This window comes from Enhydra lutris, unplaced genomic scaffold (assembly GCF_002288905.1).
Source record: "Enhydra lutris kenyoni isolate GAN:26980312 unplaced genomic scaffold, ASM228890v2 scaffoldscaffold22, whole genome shotgun sequence".
Lineage (NCBI taxonomy): Eukaryota > Metazoa > Chordata > Mammalia > Carnivora > Mustelidae > Enhydra > Enhydra lutris.
Window position 1 is genome coordinate 5,001,748 of NW_019154106.1, and position 15,767 is coordinate 5,017,514.

At 57.1% G+C, this 15,767-nt stretch overlaps 1 protein-coding gene across 4 annotated transcripts; it reads left to right on the forward strand.

Moving 5' to 3' along the window:
* The first annotated feature begins 366 nt into the window (after positions 1-366).
* On the forward strand, positions 367-11,695 carry LOC111149625 (unc-93 homolog B1, TLR signaling regulator). Of its 4 annotated transcripts, none has more exons than XM_022506795.1 (11): positions 367-515; positions 674-815; positions 1,318-1,471; positions 3,895-4,056; positions 4,267-4,399; positions 4,729-4,822; positions 5,401-5,525; positions 6,017-6,199; positions 6,626-6,899; positions 8,410-8,528; positions 11,042-11,695. In XM_022506795.1, exons 1-11 carry the CDS (start codon positions 420-422, stop codon positions 11,273-11,275), a joined length of 1,716 nt encoding a protein of 571 aa, XP_022362503.1. In that variant the 5' UTR covers positions 367-419; the 3' UTR covers positions 11,276-11,695. The 4 variants fall into 4 exon arrangements, with proteins under 4 accessions (XP_022362503.1, XP_022362501.1, XP_022362504.1 ...); XM_022506793.1 differs by lacking the exon at positions 11,042-11,695 and adding an exon at positions 9,250-10,012; XM_022506796.1 differs by lacking the exon at positions 11,042-11,695 and adding an exon at positions 9,250-10,012 and having other exon boundaries at positions 4,390-4,399.
* Positions 11,696-15,767: the final 4,072 nt, after the last annotated feature.

The window sequence follows — 15,767 nt, forward strand, 5'->3', positions numbered from 1 at the left end:
GGCTCTTTGCTGACCCGCAAACACGTCGCATGGGGGCAGGAGGTGGGGCTCGGGATGGCAGTGGAGACCCTATAACGGGCCTGGCACCTGTCTAAGGCTCTGCATTCACCCGGTTACACCCTGGGAAGCAGCGCCGAGTGACAAAACTGAGGCAAACCGAAGTGGAGTGAATCCCCCAAGTCGCAAAGCCATTCAGCGGCTGCGCGCAGATTTGAACTCACACCGCTCGTCCCCGGGGCGGGGTCCGGGCGGCCCCCCACCCCCACCCCCACCCCCACCCCCACGCGCGCAAGGACGCCCTAGACACGCCCCTCGCGAGGGGGCGGCCCGCGGGGCGGGGCCGGGTCGTGGGGAGGAAGTGCCCGGCGGGCAGCTCGCTCTCGGCGAGGCCGCCGCCACTGCTCCGGCGGGGTCGGGCCATGGAGGCGGTGCCGCCGCTCTACCGGGTGGCGGGGACCGCGGGGCCGCAGGGAGATGAAGACCGGCTCGGGGTCCCCGACGGGCCCGGGGCTCCGGTGAGCGGGGACGGGTCTGTTGGGGGGGTTGCGAGGACCCGGAGTGCGGGGGGCCTCCCGGGCGGTGGGGTGGGGGGCGGGGAGCGGGGACCCGGGGCCTCCCGCCCGGGAGTTGCGAGTCCCCGGTCCCGGGTGCGAGCGCCGTGCGTGCCCCGCAGCTGGACGAGCTGGTGGGCGCGTACCCCAACTACAACGAGGAGGAGGAGGAGCGCCGCTACTACCGCCGCAAGCGGCTGGGCGTGCTCAAGAACGTGCTGGCGGCCAGCGCGGGCGGCATGCTCACCTACGGCGTCTACCTGGGTAGGCGGCCCCGCGGGTCCCGCGCAGAACCCACGGCTTCCCGCCCCCACCCCGGCTTCCTTTCCCAGCCCGGGTCAGGGAAGGAGAAACCCAAGGGGCCAGTTGGCCTCCCTTCCTCTTTCACTTCCCCAAATGCCGCCCTGCGGCTGCAGCTGCGACCCCACCGCACGGAGGTGGGGTCCCCGGGCAGCGTTCCCGGTTCCCGGCCAGAGCCTTCGTGGGTGGGCGTGCGGGCTGGACTGGGCGCCCCGGGCAGGTGTGCGGCCTTCCAGATGCGGAGCGCTGCCCGTGCGTGGGTGCGGGTGTGGGAGGGCGTCTGGAATCGCGTGGCCGGCGCTGCCGCTGCCTGTCAGGACGCTTGGCCCCGTCCGGGCAGCCCTTTCTGTCCTCCTTCGTGGGCACTGGCATCGGGGGGACTCCTTTGGCGACCGAAGCTCCCTTCAGGCTGGCGTGTCGCCGCCAGAGTTCAGCTGTCGCCGTCGTGCCTTCTTCCTACCCCCAGGCCTCCTGCAGATGCAGCTGATCCTGCACTATGATGAGACCTACCGCGAGGTGAAGTACGGCAACATGGGGCTGCCCGACATCGACAGCAAGATGCTGATGGGCATCAACGTGACGCCCATCGCGGCTTTGCTCTACACGCCGGTGCTCATCAGGTGCGAAGCTGCTGCCATGCGGAAGGGATGTGAGGGCTGTTGGCGGATGGTGTTCTGGGGGGCCAGGACCTGGGTACAGGCCATGCCTACCTGGAGGGGTGAGAGAGAAGGAGAAAACCTGGGTTTGGTGAAGGAAGCTGGAGATTCACCCGAGGGCACAATTTGACAGAACAGAGTCACTCCTGCTCCTTAGCTCAGATTGCCTCCCATGGCATCGCCCTGTGCCCTCCTTCGTGGCTTGGAGCTACAGTGAGTGACCTTTGGGATCAGAGCTGGGGAATCTCTGGAGAGACTTTGATAAGTCCCCAAGACCCAGGCACCAAGCCTGGCCTGATCAGCTGTGGTCAGTGTTGAGGAACATTTCTCACTGAAAAGGCATGGCTGGGCAGGTGCCCCAGAGAGTTTACTCTGGTCCAGAGCCTTGGAGGCATCTGGTCTGGCCTTATGGCCGGTGTGAACTCCCCTCCATCAGCACCCTCCTCTCCAGGAGGTGGGTCTCTGCTCAGATGAGACCCAGAGACTAGCAGACAGGTTAGATGGGTCTTAATTCCTCTATCTTAAACCAAAAGCCAAACAAACAAACCTTCCAAACCCAAAAAACTCAAAGCTCCTTTAACATAATTGTACAAACAGCATTAGAATCATAACTGAAATCAGAAAAAAGAAAATCCTTCCAGGCCTGCCAGCAAATCAGCTGTTTGTTGTCCCCCCAGCACAGATGGGTAACGTTGATGTCCTTGTCACCAGAGCTGTGTGTGATGTTCACTTTTACTTTCTTTCCTTTTGCTGCGCACATCTTGGCTGGCTCCTCAGTCTTCACTCTCGGTACTTTAGGAGGGTAGGTTCTCTGCAGACGTGGGGGCACCCAGTCATGGCTCCGAGTTGGACATTCAGCTCCCTCCCCTTTTTGCACATTTACATTGTACTTGTAGCTCTTCCCTTTTTTTTTTTTTTTAAAGATTTTATTTATTTGAGAGAGAGAGAAAGCATGAGCAGGGGAAGACGTAGAGGGAGGGGCCAAGAGGTAGAGGGAGAAGCAGAAGCAGAGATCCCATTAAGTGCCCAGTGGGATGTGGGGCTCTATCCCAGGACCCTGAGATCAAGACCTGAGCCGAAGGCAGACTCCTAACTGACTGAGCCACCCAGGTGCCCCTAGCTCTTTCCTTCTTAGAAAAAAAAAAATTGCTATGATAAATTTCTAACAGTGGCCTTAGCAGAGTAGAGGTATGCGAAAGGCTTTATGGCTCTTAAAACAGATCGCTATGGATAACAACAGCTAATTCTTTCTTTGTTTCCCATGAGCTTGCCCAGGTCCCACAGGCAGCACCTGGCAGTCGGAAAGTTTGAGTCCCCCACCCCCAGCTTGCCCCTTGCCCAAACTACTGAGCTGATCTTTTTTTTTTCTTTTTTTTTTTTAAGATTTTATTTATTTGACAGACAGAGATCACAAGTAGGCAGAGAGGCAGGCAGGGAGAGAGGAGGAAGCAGGCTCCCTGCTGAGCAGAGAGCCCCATGTGGGGCTTGATCCCAGGACCCTGGAATCATGACCTGAGCCGAAGGCAGAGGCTTTAACCCACTGAGCCACCCAGGCGCCCCTGGGCTGATTTTCTAAAGGGCTGTGCCAATCTGCATGATCCTGGCCATGTGCCTCATTTTTTAAACCACAGCCTCACTAGCAATGAGTGTTAGTATTTTTACTTTTCCACCCGTTTACTCCATCAAAATGTACAGTACATTTTTTTTTGTGACTTGCCTTCCCCCAAATAAATCAGAGTCCCGTGTATTTATTACATGGCAAAATACGGTTCATAAAAGAACCACGGCCTCCTGTAATAGAAGAGAAAGTAATTGTACCAGAAAATTAGGGTCATTTGAGCCAGTGGGGAAGAAACTTCCCAAATGACCACAGCGGGGCTGCCAGAGCAATGGGCAGGGAGGAAGAGATACTGGTCCTGGCTCTGGCCTCTCTTGGTCCTTGTTTCCTTGTCCCAGTTTGGGTTGTGCTCTTGGGGGCCCTGAAGTCCTAGCACATGAGATCAGAAAGGGAAGGGGGCTTGGCCAGTCAGCCCAGAACACAAACAAGAGCTGGATGTGCCCGTAGACCACTGACTTATCCCCCACCCCCACCTTATCTCCCTCCATCCTTGCAGCGGCCATCAGGCTTGTGGCTTGGGCTCTGTGCCTACATGAAACTGTGAAAACTGAAGTGTGTGGACACAGGGCTCCCCTGAGACCACAAACAAGTCCATATCTCTGCTACTCCATCTTAGAGCCCCTGACTCCAAGCCCAGGGATTCACTCCCTACCTCACACCAACTCATGAGCTGGGACTTGGAGCTCATGGTGGCTTGTGGCCACCCTGGTCTGAGGCCACAGTAGCCTGGGTAGGCTTGTGGTGCCATCATCCCTCCCACTGCCCATAGGTTTTTCGGCACCAAGTGGATGATGTTCCTGGCTGTGGGCATCTATGCCCTCTTTGTCTCTACCAACTACTGGGAGCGCTACTACACGCTTGTGCCCTCAGCTGTGGCCCTGGGCATGGCCATTGTGCCTCTTTGGGCCTCCATGGGCAACTACATCACCAGGTGAGCCTGGTGGACATCAGGGCGGGAGGCTGGAGACCTGGCTGAGTCTCTGCTGCATTGCCAGTGACTCAGGGACCTTGGGCAGCTCTTTCTGCCTTTTGGGCCTCGGTTTCCCCATCCATGAGATGTAGCCCATAGCCCTGGATGCAGGAAGCAGAGACATCTGCTGGAGGTCAGACTGGGGGAAGCTTTCTCTCCTTTGTGGTCCAGGATGGCTCAGAAGTACTATGAGTACTCCCACTATAAGGAGCGGGATGAGCAGGGACCCCAGCAACGCCCGCCACGGGGCTCCCATGCACCATATCTCCTGGTCTTCCAAACCATCTTCTATAGCTTTTTCCATGTGAGTACCACCTGTGGGGCCATTGGGGGAGGGTATTCCAGGCCCAGAACCCACACATTGGAGCCCATCCCACAGCCTTTTCATCTCTCTAGTCCCACTGCCGTTTCTTGAGCCCAACCTCTGCTTACTTGCCTCGAATGACTGAGACCTCATCCCCTCCCTGTGCAGGAGAAAGTCCTCCTGCACTGGGCACTCCCTCCTGCCATGAGGCTGCCCCCAGAGGTGGGAGGGCTCCTGTTCTGCCAAGCCTGTGCCCAGACCCCTTCCCGATCAGGCCTGTGCCCCCTGCTTGGTTCTGAGCCTGGCCCAAGCCGCCCTCTTGCCCACAGCTGAGCTTCGCCTGTGCCCAGCTGCCCATGATTTACTTCCTGAACCACTACCTGTATGACCTGAACCACACACTCTACAACGTGCAGAGCTGCGGTTAGTCCTCTCTGGGTGGGGTCGCCAGGGCCTGCTCACCTCCCCCAATGAGTCATCCAGCAGACACTGGGCTCTTGAGAACGCCCAGAGAGGATGTTCTTGCCCCCAGATTCAGGGCTGAGAGCCTAGTGGGCAAGGCATGTAGCCCTGTAGGAGTATGCATTAGGCCATTGGACCTAGCCTCATGGGGACAGGGTACATCAAGGAAGGCTGCCTAGAAGAGATGCCATCTGGGCTGAGGCTTCTGGGGGATATCTCTCAGGGCCATGCATACATACTCTCAGAGCTCAGTCCCTGCAGGGTGAATGTATGGGGTTGGGGGGTGGACTGGTACCCCTTGTACAGCCTCCTGGTACTAAAGCAGTTGGGTGGGGAGGGGGGAGGCACTCTTCTTTGCTGCTTGTCCAGCCCCAGTGGCCCTCACCTCCAAACTGCTCCCCAAATGAACCCTGCCTTTGCAAGCACTGCCCTCACCCACCACCTCTAACCCTCGCCTCCACCCGCCTGCCTTGCTCCATTTCTTCGTGGCTGAGTTTATACTGTGCTCTACTCCCCAACCCCCGACCGCCTCTCTCCAGGCACCGACAGCCAGGGCATCCTCATGGGCTTCAACAAGACCGTTCTGCGGACCTTACCACGCAGCGGAAACCTCATTGTGGTGGAGAGCGTGCTCATGGCGGTGGCCTTCCTGGCCATGCTGCTGGTGCGGCCCAGGATGGGGTGGGGCGGAGTCAGGGAAGTCTGGGGACCGAGGCGGGGAGAAAGGGGTGTGATCGGGCCCATTGCTGGCAGCCTGGGCAAGGTTATGGCTTGGAGTCCTGGCTGAGTCCTGTGGGGGGCGGGGCCTGAACCTAGTGGCCAGGCTAGAGGCTCGGGACTGAACCTGGAGTCGGAATCCCAGAGGCCAAGGGGAAGAGAACCAAGGCTGGCCCGGGGTGGAGTGGGAGAAGGTCTGAGAGGACTGGGCTGGGGGCGGAACCCCAGAAGCAGGATTAAGATGCTGGGGGCGTGATCTGGGCGTGGCCTCCTCCTGGAGGCGGAGCTGGGAAGCCTGGCAGAGATCTGCGAGTGCGTCTGGAGGTGGGGCCCGGGGCTAGGAGGCGGGGCCCAGAGCTGTGGGTGTGCCTGGGGGCGGGGCCTGGGAAGCCGCGGGCCGGGCCGCCCTGCGCACCAGCTCAGCTCGCGGGTCCGCAGGTGCTGGGCCTGTGCGGTGCCGCCTACCGGCCCACTGAGGAGATCGACCTGCGCAGCGTGGGCTGGGGCAACATCTTCCAGCTGCCCTTCAAGCACGTGCGCGACTTCCGGCTGCGGCACCTGGTGCCCTTCTTTATCTACAGCGGCTTCGAGGTGCTCTTTGCCTGCACGGGTCTCGGCCTGGTAAGTTCAGCCTATTAGGCGTTGCCAGATAAAATACGGGATTCCCGGGCAAATTTGTATTTCGGATAAAAGATGAATGGGTTTTGAATACATGTATGTGTATGTACAAGTGTGTCCCAGATGCGCCCCTCCCTCATTCTTCTCTTCCCTGGCTTCCCTCACTTCCCCCCCCCCCCCCGCTTCCCCCCCACTTCCCCTCTGCCTTAGGCAAATTATTTTACGGCTCTGGGCCTCAGTTTCTTTCCACGTGAAGTGATTCCAAGAAGGATGCTTGCTTCCAGAGGGGTTTCACGGTTGAGATGGGATCCCACCCCTGAATCTGGGGACACTGTCCAGACAGTCATCTCCTGTCTGTGCCCTCACAACCTTCCCTTGACCCTCGGAGGGAGTTAGCCCGGATCTCTAACACCCCTGTCCCCCCTGCAGGGCTACGGCGTGTGCTCCGTGGGGCTGGAGCGCCTGGCCTACCTCCTCGTGGCTTACAGCCTGGGCGCCTCGGCCTCCTCCGTCCTAGGCCTGCTGGGGCTGTGGCTGCCACGCCAGGTGCCCCTCGTGGCTGGGGCCGGAGTGCACCTGCTACTCACGCTTGGCCTCTTTTTCTGGGCCCCCGCACCTCGGGTCCTGCAACACATTTGGATCCTTTACGTGGCAGCTGTCCTCTGGGGTGTGGGCAGTGCCCTCAATAAGACCGGGCTCAGCAGTGAGTACAGCCGTGGGCACTGGGATGGCAGAGGACCCTGCGGGGACCTCGGGGTGGTTGGGGAGGAGCTGCAGGCCAGGGACAGACACAGGCTCCCGTGGGTACCCTGGGGATCTGTTACGGTGCAGGTGGCCCTCCACTGACTGACCCACCCAGTGCCCCGAGGGAGGGCTGCTGTATGGGAAAGAGCTGGGAGCAGGCGTGAAGCCCTAAGCGCAGTCTGCAGAGTGGCGGGGTGCACACCCTGAGTCTGGGCTGCTGGGGCAGGGGCATTGGGAAGTAGAGCCCTGTTTGCAGAAAGGCGGGGTGGATCAGAGTTCAGCGGTGTGATGCTCTCTGCCCACGGCAGCCATAGCCTGGAGACACCCAGCTGGTCCGCGCAGGCGCAGCTCTGTGTCTTCCACATCAGCTTCTGTTCTGATGGGCCAGAACGTCACCCCTGGAGGTGTGATGTGGGGGACATCCCTGCCGTGGGCAGGGCAGGGGCTGGCTCGGGAGACCGCTGCCCCCCCCCCCCGAGGGTCCAGCCATCTGTGCTTGTCGTTGGGCCTGGAGCTCCGCACTCGGGGCCGCTCTTTCTTGGCCGCTGCTCAGAGGCAGCCAACCTGGGAAACTCGGGTCCGTGCCACGCCTGGGCCTGGGCCTGGCCTTCCCTTCTGCCCCCCCAGCTGTGCCTCCTGCCTCCTCCTTGTGGACCCTGGGGGTTCCGTGTCCCCTCCCAGCAGCCCCAAGGGGTACAGTCACACCACAGGGCCTCAGGGCAGGGATGTTAATGTCCCGGGTGGCAGGGGACAGTGCAGTTTGCCAGGTGCCATGCCAGGCTTTCTTGCCTTGAAACCTCAGAACACAACACACAATACACGTGGTGTCGTTTTACAGGCCGGACACCTGGCCTGGGACTTAACTCACCCTGAGTCATCCCCAGAGCCAACGTTTGAATCCTCCTCTCTGTACTAATTCTCTGCACTTTACCATCCTGAGAGTACGGGCTGCGTCTCCTGACTCCTGTGGGCTCTTTCTTCCCGCCCCAGGGAGGATTCCTTGAGAAATCGTTTGAACCTCCCAACTTCAGGTCTGATTCGCAGAAAGCTTGTTTCTGCGAGCAGCTTGCCCTGCCTGAGTCCTGGGCGAGGAGAGACAGCCCCCGAAGGTCCGAGAGAGGACAGGAGATGACGGCACATAGAGCACTCCACTTGGGAGGCCACACATGTGCTCTAGAGTGAGGCCCAACTGTCCGTCGCCCCGCCCCGCCCCCTCAGCAACCCCCCCCCACCCCAGCAAGGTACCTTGTCTGTTCCCGCCTCTCCTGGGCTCCCCAGGCGGCCTAACAACCAGGGCGTCCACCAGGGGGCAGGCCAGGACCTGTTCACAAGGGCTTTCTAGGCGCTCCAAGGCTGAGGGCTGAGACCGGCCCAGTGCTGGGCCTAGGGTGGGTCCCAGCGGGGAGATCAGCCACTTTGGGCCCCTGATGACGCCTCTCCCCTTCCTGCCCTGTCCTGCCCGCCTGCAGCACTCTTGGGAATCCTATATGAGGACAAAGAAAGGCAAGACTTCATCTTCACCATCTACCACTGGTGGCAGGCGGTGGCCATCTTCGTGGTGTACCTGGGCTCAAGCCTGCCCATGAAGGTGAGCCTGAACATGGTGGGAGGAGGGTCTCTGGGCTGTTAGGCACCCCACTGGCCAGCCCCTGGGCCACAGATACTTTCTGAATGCCCACTGTGGCCTCGCAGTGCCCGAAGGGCACCACTCCCCAAGGGCTGGGTCCTAGGTCAGGCCCACTGAGTGGCCCCAAACCAAGACCCTCTTACTGCCTTACTTCCCACGGTCCTCAGTTTACCCATCTCTGAAGGGGTTCAAGTCGTCTCGTTCCTTGTGGGTGCCTCCCAGCCACCTTGCGGGTCCTTTGATGACCTGTTCCCAGATGTCACCTCTGAGCTGTCCCTTCCCAGCCTGCAGGGAGCAGGGTTCCTCATTTTCTGCTCCCACCGACTGGTGGGTCTGTTTAGCAGGTCCCCACCAACATTTGAAAAAATGAAACAGAAGAGAATGTGGTGCTTGTGTGTGTGTGTGTGTGTGTGTGTGTGTGTGTGTGTGTACTGTTAGGATGGGGAACTCTGTTTGGCTGTGGGTCACAGTCAAAATCTTCCAGGAGGGGTGGGTCCATTTCTTATGGTCCCTGCGTGTCAGGGACACAGTGGTCTTAGCCCCAGCTAAGGACACAGCTGGGCTTTGAGCCGTTACCCTCAGGGAGATGCTGAGGAAGCTGAGGTGTCCGAACAGAGAAGGAGCTGCGCCGGGACATGCGGGCCACGAGTGGACCTATCCCGCGAGGTGTCTGTGCCCACAGGCCAAGCTGGCGGTGCTGCTGTTGACTCTGGTGGCGGCCACCGCCTCCTACCTGTGGATGGAGCAGAAGCTGCGGCGGGGTGTGGTCCCGCGCCAGCCCCGCATCCCGCGGCCGCAGCACAAGGTGCGCGGCTACCGCTACCTGGAAGAGGAGAACTCGGACGAGAGCGACGTGGAGGGCGTGCATGGAGGCGGCAGTGGCGGCGGCCTGGGGGACTGCGTGGAGGAGGAGGCGCCGCCCACGGGGCCCCGGCCTGGCCCTGAGCCAGCTGGCCTCTGCCGCCGGCCCTGCCCCTACGAACAGGCCCTGGGAGGCGACGGCCCAGAGGAATAGTGAGGGGCCCAGCCAGCTCGCCGGCCTCCGTTTCCCGAGGCTCAGGTCGGGGTCGGGGAGCATCTTCAGGAAGGACCTTTTCTGGGACCGCAGGTTCCAGAACGCCCCAGAGCCCCGGGCCGCCTGCCACGCGGGACTCACCCTGCGGCCCCTCTGACGCGTGTGGAGCTTTAAGACCCCTGGGCCGGGCCTAGGGTTGGAGGGACAGCGCAGCCAACTCAACCCCGCTCCACGACCCCTCCCCAGGTCTGAGGAAGGACAGGGTCCTCCTGCCACAGCCCGCGGCCCCCCCCCCCCCGCCCCAGCACAGCCCTCAGCCACGCGCCTCGGCAGGGTGTGTCTCACGCTTTGCACATCTATCCCCGTGGTCCGTCAAGAGGCACGACTTTTTACAGAAAATGAGAATTAAAGAGGTTTTGTATTGTCCCGACGGGGAAGTGTCAGTCTGTGGGGGTAAGCAGAGCCTCCCGGATGTGTGCGGGTTGACCCTGCTGGGCCGCTGACTTTGAACCCCCATGGACCGCGGATGAGGGGGAGGATCCCCTAGGCCCCGCCCACCGGGCTGTAGCCCCTCCCCTCCCCGCTTCTGCTCGTTTTGCCAGTCCCACCGCCTCCACCCAGGACGGAGAAGCCCCTGCGCTGGCCTGCAGGGGCCAGAGCGGAGAGTGCGAGGGGGCCTGGGCCTGGGCGCACCGTGGAAAATAACCGAGGCACCGGGGGGTCAGAAACCGAGAATGCTGGGGACCCCTGTGTGAGCACAGGGCTGGCCCAGAGAAAGCTCTCAATGAACGTGAGCCATTGTATACCTATAGTGAGTCCCTCCCTGGACCCTGGGGTACCCTTTGCCCAGAGGACTGACTGCATTCTTAAAGGGGCCCCGTACTAGGGAAGGTGGAATCTGTGGTCTGTGACTCCTGGGAGGGGAGCGCCCCCGCCCCGGGTCTTCTGCAAACCAGCGTACCCCACTTACCAGGTTGTCAGGCAGATTCTGGGGTCCTGTAGTCATGGAGGACAGGGACGGCGACAGCTATAGCCAGGGTCACAGGTCACCTCCCCCAGCCTCCCTACCAGGTGGCTTGCATGCTCAGGCAGGTGAAGAGCCCCAAGCGCCCCCCCCCCCCCCGTACACTCAGAATTTCACAGACCAGCAAACCCAGTGAGGGTCATATCCTGGGACCTGTAGTCCGGGGGAGTGCCCGCCCTGCCCTTCCAGTTTCGCATCAGCATCTGCGTGGAAAGGAGAGTTCTCTGGCAACAGATGTAACAACATCCTCCTGGCAGGATTCCAGCTGAACTCCGGTCCGAGCTGAGCAGACACTTGGATAATAAGCCTCTGAATGCAGGACTGGGTGCTCTTCAGAGGAGCACGGACCCCGGGGTGTGCCAGGCAAGGTGGAGAAGGGGCAGGAATAGGTCTACAATTTGTCACAGTCTAGAGTCATGTCTAATGTCTATCCAGGTACCAAAGACTCCGATGTTGAACAGATGGGAAGGTGGCCCAGGAACAGGGAGCAGCCACTGGGGGAGGGGAGCTTGGTTTCTGATCGCGCTCCTCGTGGCCGGTGAGTTCCCCATGAGAAGGCGTCACACGCCCCATCGCTCCTCCTGGCAGGTGGGTGAGAGCCGCACACGGACCCATGCCCGGCAACACACACGCAAACGTGTCAGGCAGCGAGTGTCAGGTAACACCTGAAGGCTGCACACAGATCCACATTCAGGCACTGCGCGTGTGTTCACACACATAACAGGCCACACGCATGAGCAGCCACGCACCGTGCAGGTCAGGCGGTGTAGCTGCCCACAGCAGTGAACCCCAGCAGGCTGGCCCTTTTGAGGCTGGGCTCCTCGAGCCGTGACATGTGAACGCCCATCCCCTTGGCAGCTCCAGGTCTGGTTGTAAGGTATGACATCGGCATCATGCCGCTTCGTCTCTGTCACCTCTGGATAAAGTGGCCGGGCGCAGTTTCTGGACCTCTGAGTGGAAGGAAGGTCAGACTCCATGTTGGGGCTGTCCTTGCTCTGACCCTGACTGCCATCGTTGCTCCAAGAGTGGCTCTGTGATTTGGTCACTCTGTACCAGAAATATTCTTTCTTTCTTTATTTTTTTATGTTTAAAAAAGATTTGTGGGCACCTGGGTGGCTCAGTGGGTTAAAGCCTCTGCCTTCAGCTCAGGTCATGATCTCAGGGTCCTGGGATGGAGCCCCGCATCGCATCGGGCTCTCTGCTCAGCAGGGAGCCTGCTTCCTCCTCTCTCTCTCTGCCTGCCTCTCTGCCTACTTGTGATCTCTGTCAAATGAATAAATAAAATCTTAAAAAAAAAAGATTTGTTTATTTGAGAGAGAGAGAGAGAGAGTGTGTGTGTGTGTGTGTGTGTGCACAAGTTGTGGGGGCAGAGAAAGAGAGAATCTCAAAGAGACTCCCTTCTGAGCACAGAGCTGGATACGGGGCCCTGAGATCATGACCTGAGCCGAAATCAAGAGCCAGATGCTTAACCGGCTGAGCCGCCTAGGCACCCCAGGAAGACTCTTAAATTAAATGACTCCAAGAAGGTACAGTCTGAGACCTGAATGATCTTTAACTCTCAGCAGCAGGTCAGATAGCCTGAAATTCTCCTTCTCAGAAACACCTAGGGAGGTCGGGTAAGAATAAGCTTGTTTTTTAAATATGTAGCTGAGCTCTCGAGAAAGTAAGAAAAGTTCTTCAGGCCCCAAACTGAAGAGGGATTGGAACCCAGATCAGGGAGCAGGGACGCCAGAGCTGCGGCTCTCTGGGTGGGAAGGGCCGGGCTCTGACACCGCGGGCCACGTGCTGAGAGCTGCAACCCTTACCGGGCAGGGGATTGGAATTAAGGCCATGCAGAAAGCTGGGACCATGGAGAAGCAACACTTTTAGGGCAAGATATAGAAGAAATTCCACCCACAGATACAGAAAGATGTAAGGAATTTGGGGCTCTGATTGGAAAACAGTTTCCCTTAAGAGCTTTGTGTTTTCAGGTATGCCTTAGAAAAGTTTGGAGTGCCTACAAAGGAGGCTCCCCGTCTGTATGGTCTGGGAGCCCTAAAGTTGAGAAATGAACATTAAAAAGTAGTTATGGCTTGGGGCGCCTGGATGGCTCAGTCGGTTAAGCGTCCGCCTCTTGATTTCTGCTCAGGTCACAATCTCAGGGTCTTGAGATCGAGCCCTGCAGGGAGTCTGCCTGAGATACTCTCTCTCCCTCTATCCCTTCCCCCAACTCCTGCACGTGCGCACATAGGCCCCCATGAACACTGCATTAAATGTATTCATCACACAGTGAACAGCAAAAGGATCCCCCAAAAGGAGGCTCCATGGGTCTGGAATGAAACAAGAATGAGGGGGCCGGGGCAGCTTTGGATCTTTGTTTTGGTTAAGAGGGGCCTGAGCTGGGGGTCCCAAAGGCAGGCTGGAGCGTTGGTGGTGTGGAAGGGACCTGCAAAGACATTCAGCTCGGTGGAAGGAGCTGGGCACAAAAGGCCCCATAGCGCAGGATCCCATCTAGGTGAGAGGTCCAGAAGACACAAGTCCCTGGAGACAGAAAGCAGACTTATAGGGGTCAGGGGCCGGGGGGATGGGGAGAACGAGTGACTGTTGATGGGTCTGGGTCCCTCCCTTGGAGTGATGATGACGTTCTAAAAGTAGATGGTGGTGATGGTGGCCCAAATCTATGAATATACTGAAAGCCTATGGATTATCTGTTACAAGGGTGAATTTCAGGATATGCGAAGTATATTTTAGTAAAGGAAAGGAATTTGGCATACAACTGCCGTAATGATGGTCGAAAATTTCGGGATAATTGTAGGTCTGTGGAGTGAGGGAAAATAGCTTCAATTAAAGTCCCTACAAGATGGCGCACAGCAGGCATTAATCAGAGAAGAAAGGGCCTGTTTGGCCCCTGGTAAGCCCAGCGCTGTTTTGATTAAGGCTGTGGGCGGGAATTCTAGTTGGAGATATACAGGGGCGCCTGGCTGGCTCAGTCAGCGGAGCATGTGACTCTTGATCTCAGGGTTGTGAGTTCGAGCCCCACATTAGGCGTGGAGATTATTAAAAAAATAAATAAACAGACTTAAAAAAGAAAAGGAGTAGACATATAGTTGACCATTGAACACCATGGGTTTGAACTGCGTAAATCCACTTATGCTTGGAATTTTACAGGATGGGACTATACATATATTTTCTCCCCCTTATGCTTTTCCTAACATTTTCTTTTTGCTAGCTTACTTTATTGTACGAACACGGTACCCAATACATATAATGTACAAAATACATGTTAATTAACTGTTTCCGTTATCTGTAAGGCTTCCCGTCAAGAGTAGACTGTTAGTAGCTAACTAAATCTGGTGGGATTCAAAAGCCAGACTCAAATTTTCAACTGCATGGGGGACCAGCTCCCCTAGCCCTCACAAGGTCCAAGGGTCCAGCTCTAATATTATTTGGAGGGGTTCTGGGTCCAAGAGTAAAAATGGGAGGTTGGGGCTTAAGGTCCATTTGGAGAGAGATTTGAGGAGTGGTGTGATTTTTTTAGAGAGCTGTCAGAAGCAAAGGGCACATGGGGGAAGGTGACATGAAAGTCACTCCTGGAGTTAATTCTATCCGTTGGCAGGGACCTGGTGGTCAGAGCACTGTCACCGTCGGGAGTGAATCTAACGTCAAGGTAGGGGTTATCAAATGCAGAGTAATTTCATTGGAATTTGGAACATAATGGTTTGGAGTCAAATTGTCTACTGCGAGGCACAAAGCCATACTGGTCAGGGAGGCACACGAATGCCATGGGACAATCTGTCCGTCACCCTACCTGTAGGACAATGTCCACATTGAGGATGTAAGGAGCCCAAGGGTGCCCACGTTTTGTTTCAGTGCCATTTCCAGTATTTTAGAACAACTCCGTTTGCTAATAACATGAACACAGGCTTGAAGATCGGAGGCCTTCTGAGGGTACACTCTGTCATTTTGAGGGCCTTTTGCTATCAAGCGTGACTCCCTTCTGATTCTAAAAGATGGTCAAGTGAAGAATTCCAACAGATTATATACAGCTGGAATGGATTTTATCTTAGATTGTAGGACGCTGCAGCCCCTACAGAATATTGAAGAAATCAAATGATACTGGATGGTAATGGGGCCAAAAGATTGCCCATGAGTATCTCAGACCTGAGTAGGATTCCCCCAAAGGATGGCAGTTCCTTGACCCAAGCCTAGCTCACCAAATGACCAGAAAGCAGAGTGGCTGTATTTTTATGTGATGGCCTGAGGGCCTGGAAACCCTGACTTGGAATCAGGATCCCCCCACTGGGGGGATCATTTGATATCTGTGCATCCAGGAGAACTTGGGGCCACCTCCTACTAGAACACACTTCATTATATGTCAGGTTTAGCTCTTAACCCTCCTGTAAGAGATTTTCACTAGGGTTGTATTTGTGCATTTTGTACTTTTAATGAATCTCGTAAATTAGGTGCGTCTCCATGAACAGAGTACCAAAGGGAAATATTGAGCCTGCTTGAGATTTATAATTAGAAGGTCATGTTCAGTGGATTCCTCTTGGCTTCAGTCTGATCTCCGTCCCTTACAGGATGGGAGTTAGACTGCAGAGCTGTCTTCTTCAAGAGATGAGCCTTTTGGGGGCACCTGGCTGACTCAGTTGGGAGAATGTGCGACTCTTGGTCTTAGGGTTGTCAGTTCGAGCCCCATGTTGGGTGTAGAGATTACCCAGATAAATAAACTTAAAAAAAAAAAAAAAAAGAACGAGAGAGAGCTAAGCCTTTTGTATTTTGTAAGAAGGTAAGATTCTAGGATACTTGTTGAAAACTTGGGACAGGTTGAATCATTTTGTATTGTATATTGGATGTTCTGAGGCAATGCATATAGTTTTGTTTTTTTAAAAAACATTTTATTTATTTGAGAGAGAGAGAGAACACCAGAGTGGATGCGAGCGGGGCAGGAGCAGAGGCAGAGGGAGAAGCAGAGTCCCCACTGAGCAGGGAGCCCGACTCAAGACTTGATCCCAGGACCCTGAGATCATGATCTGAGCTGAAGGCAGACACCTAACCGACTGAGCCGCCCAGGCGCTCCTTGTTCTGTCTTTATAGACGGCGCATCCATTAACCCCGGCTGGGCAGGGAAAGTGCGGTGAAGTCGCTGGTGGGCCAGGGGGCATTGCTGCTAACAACGGCC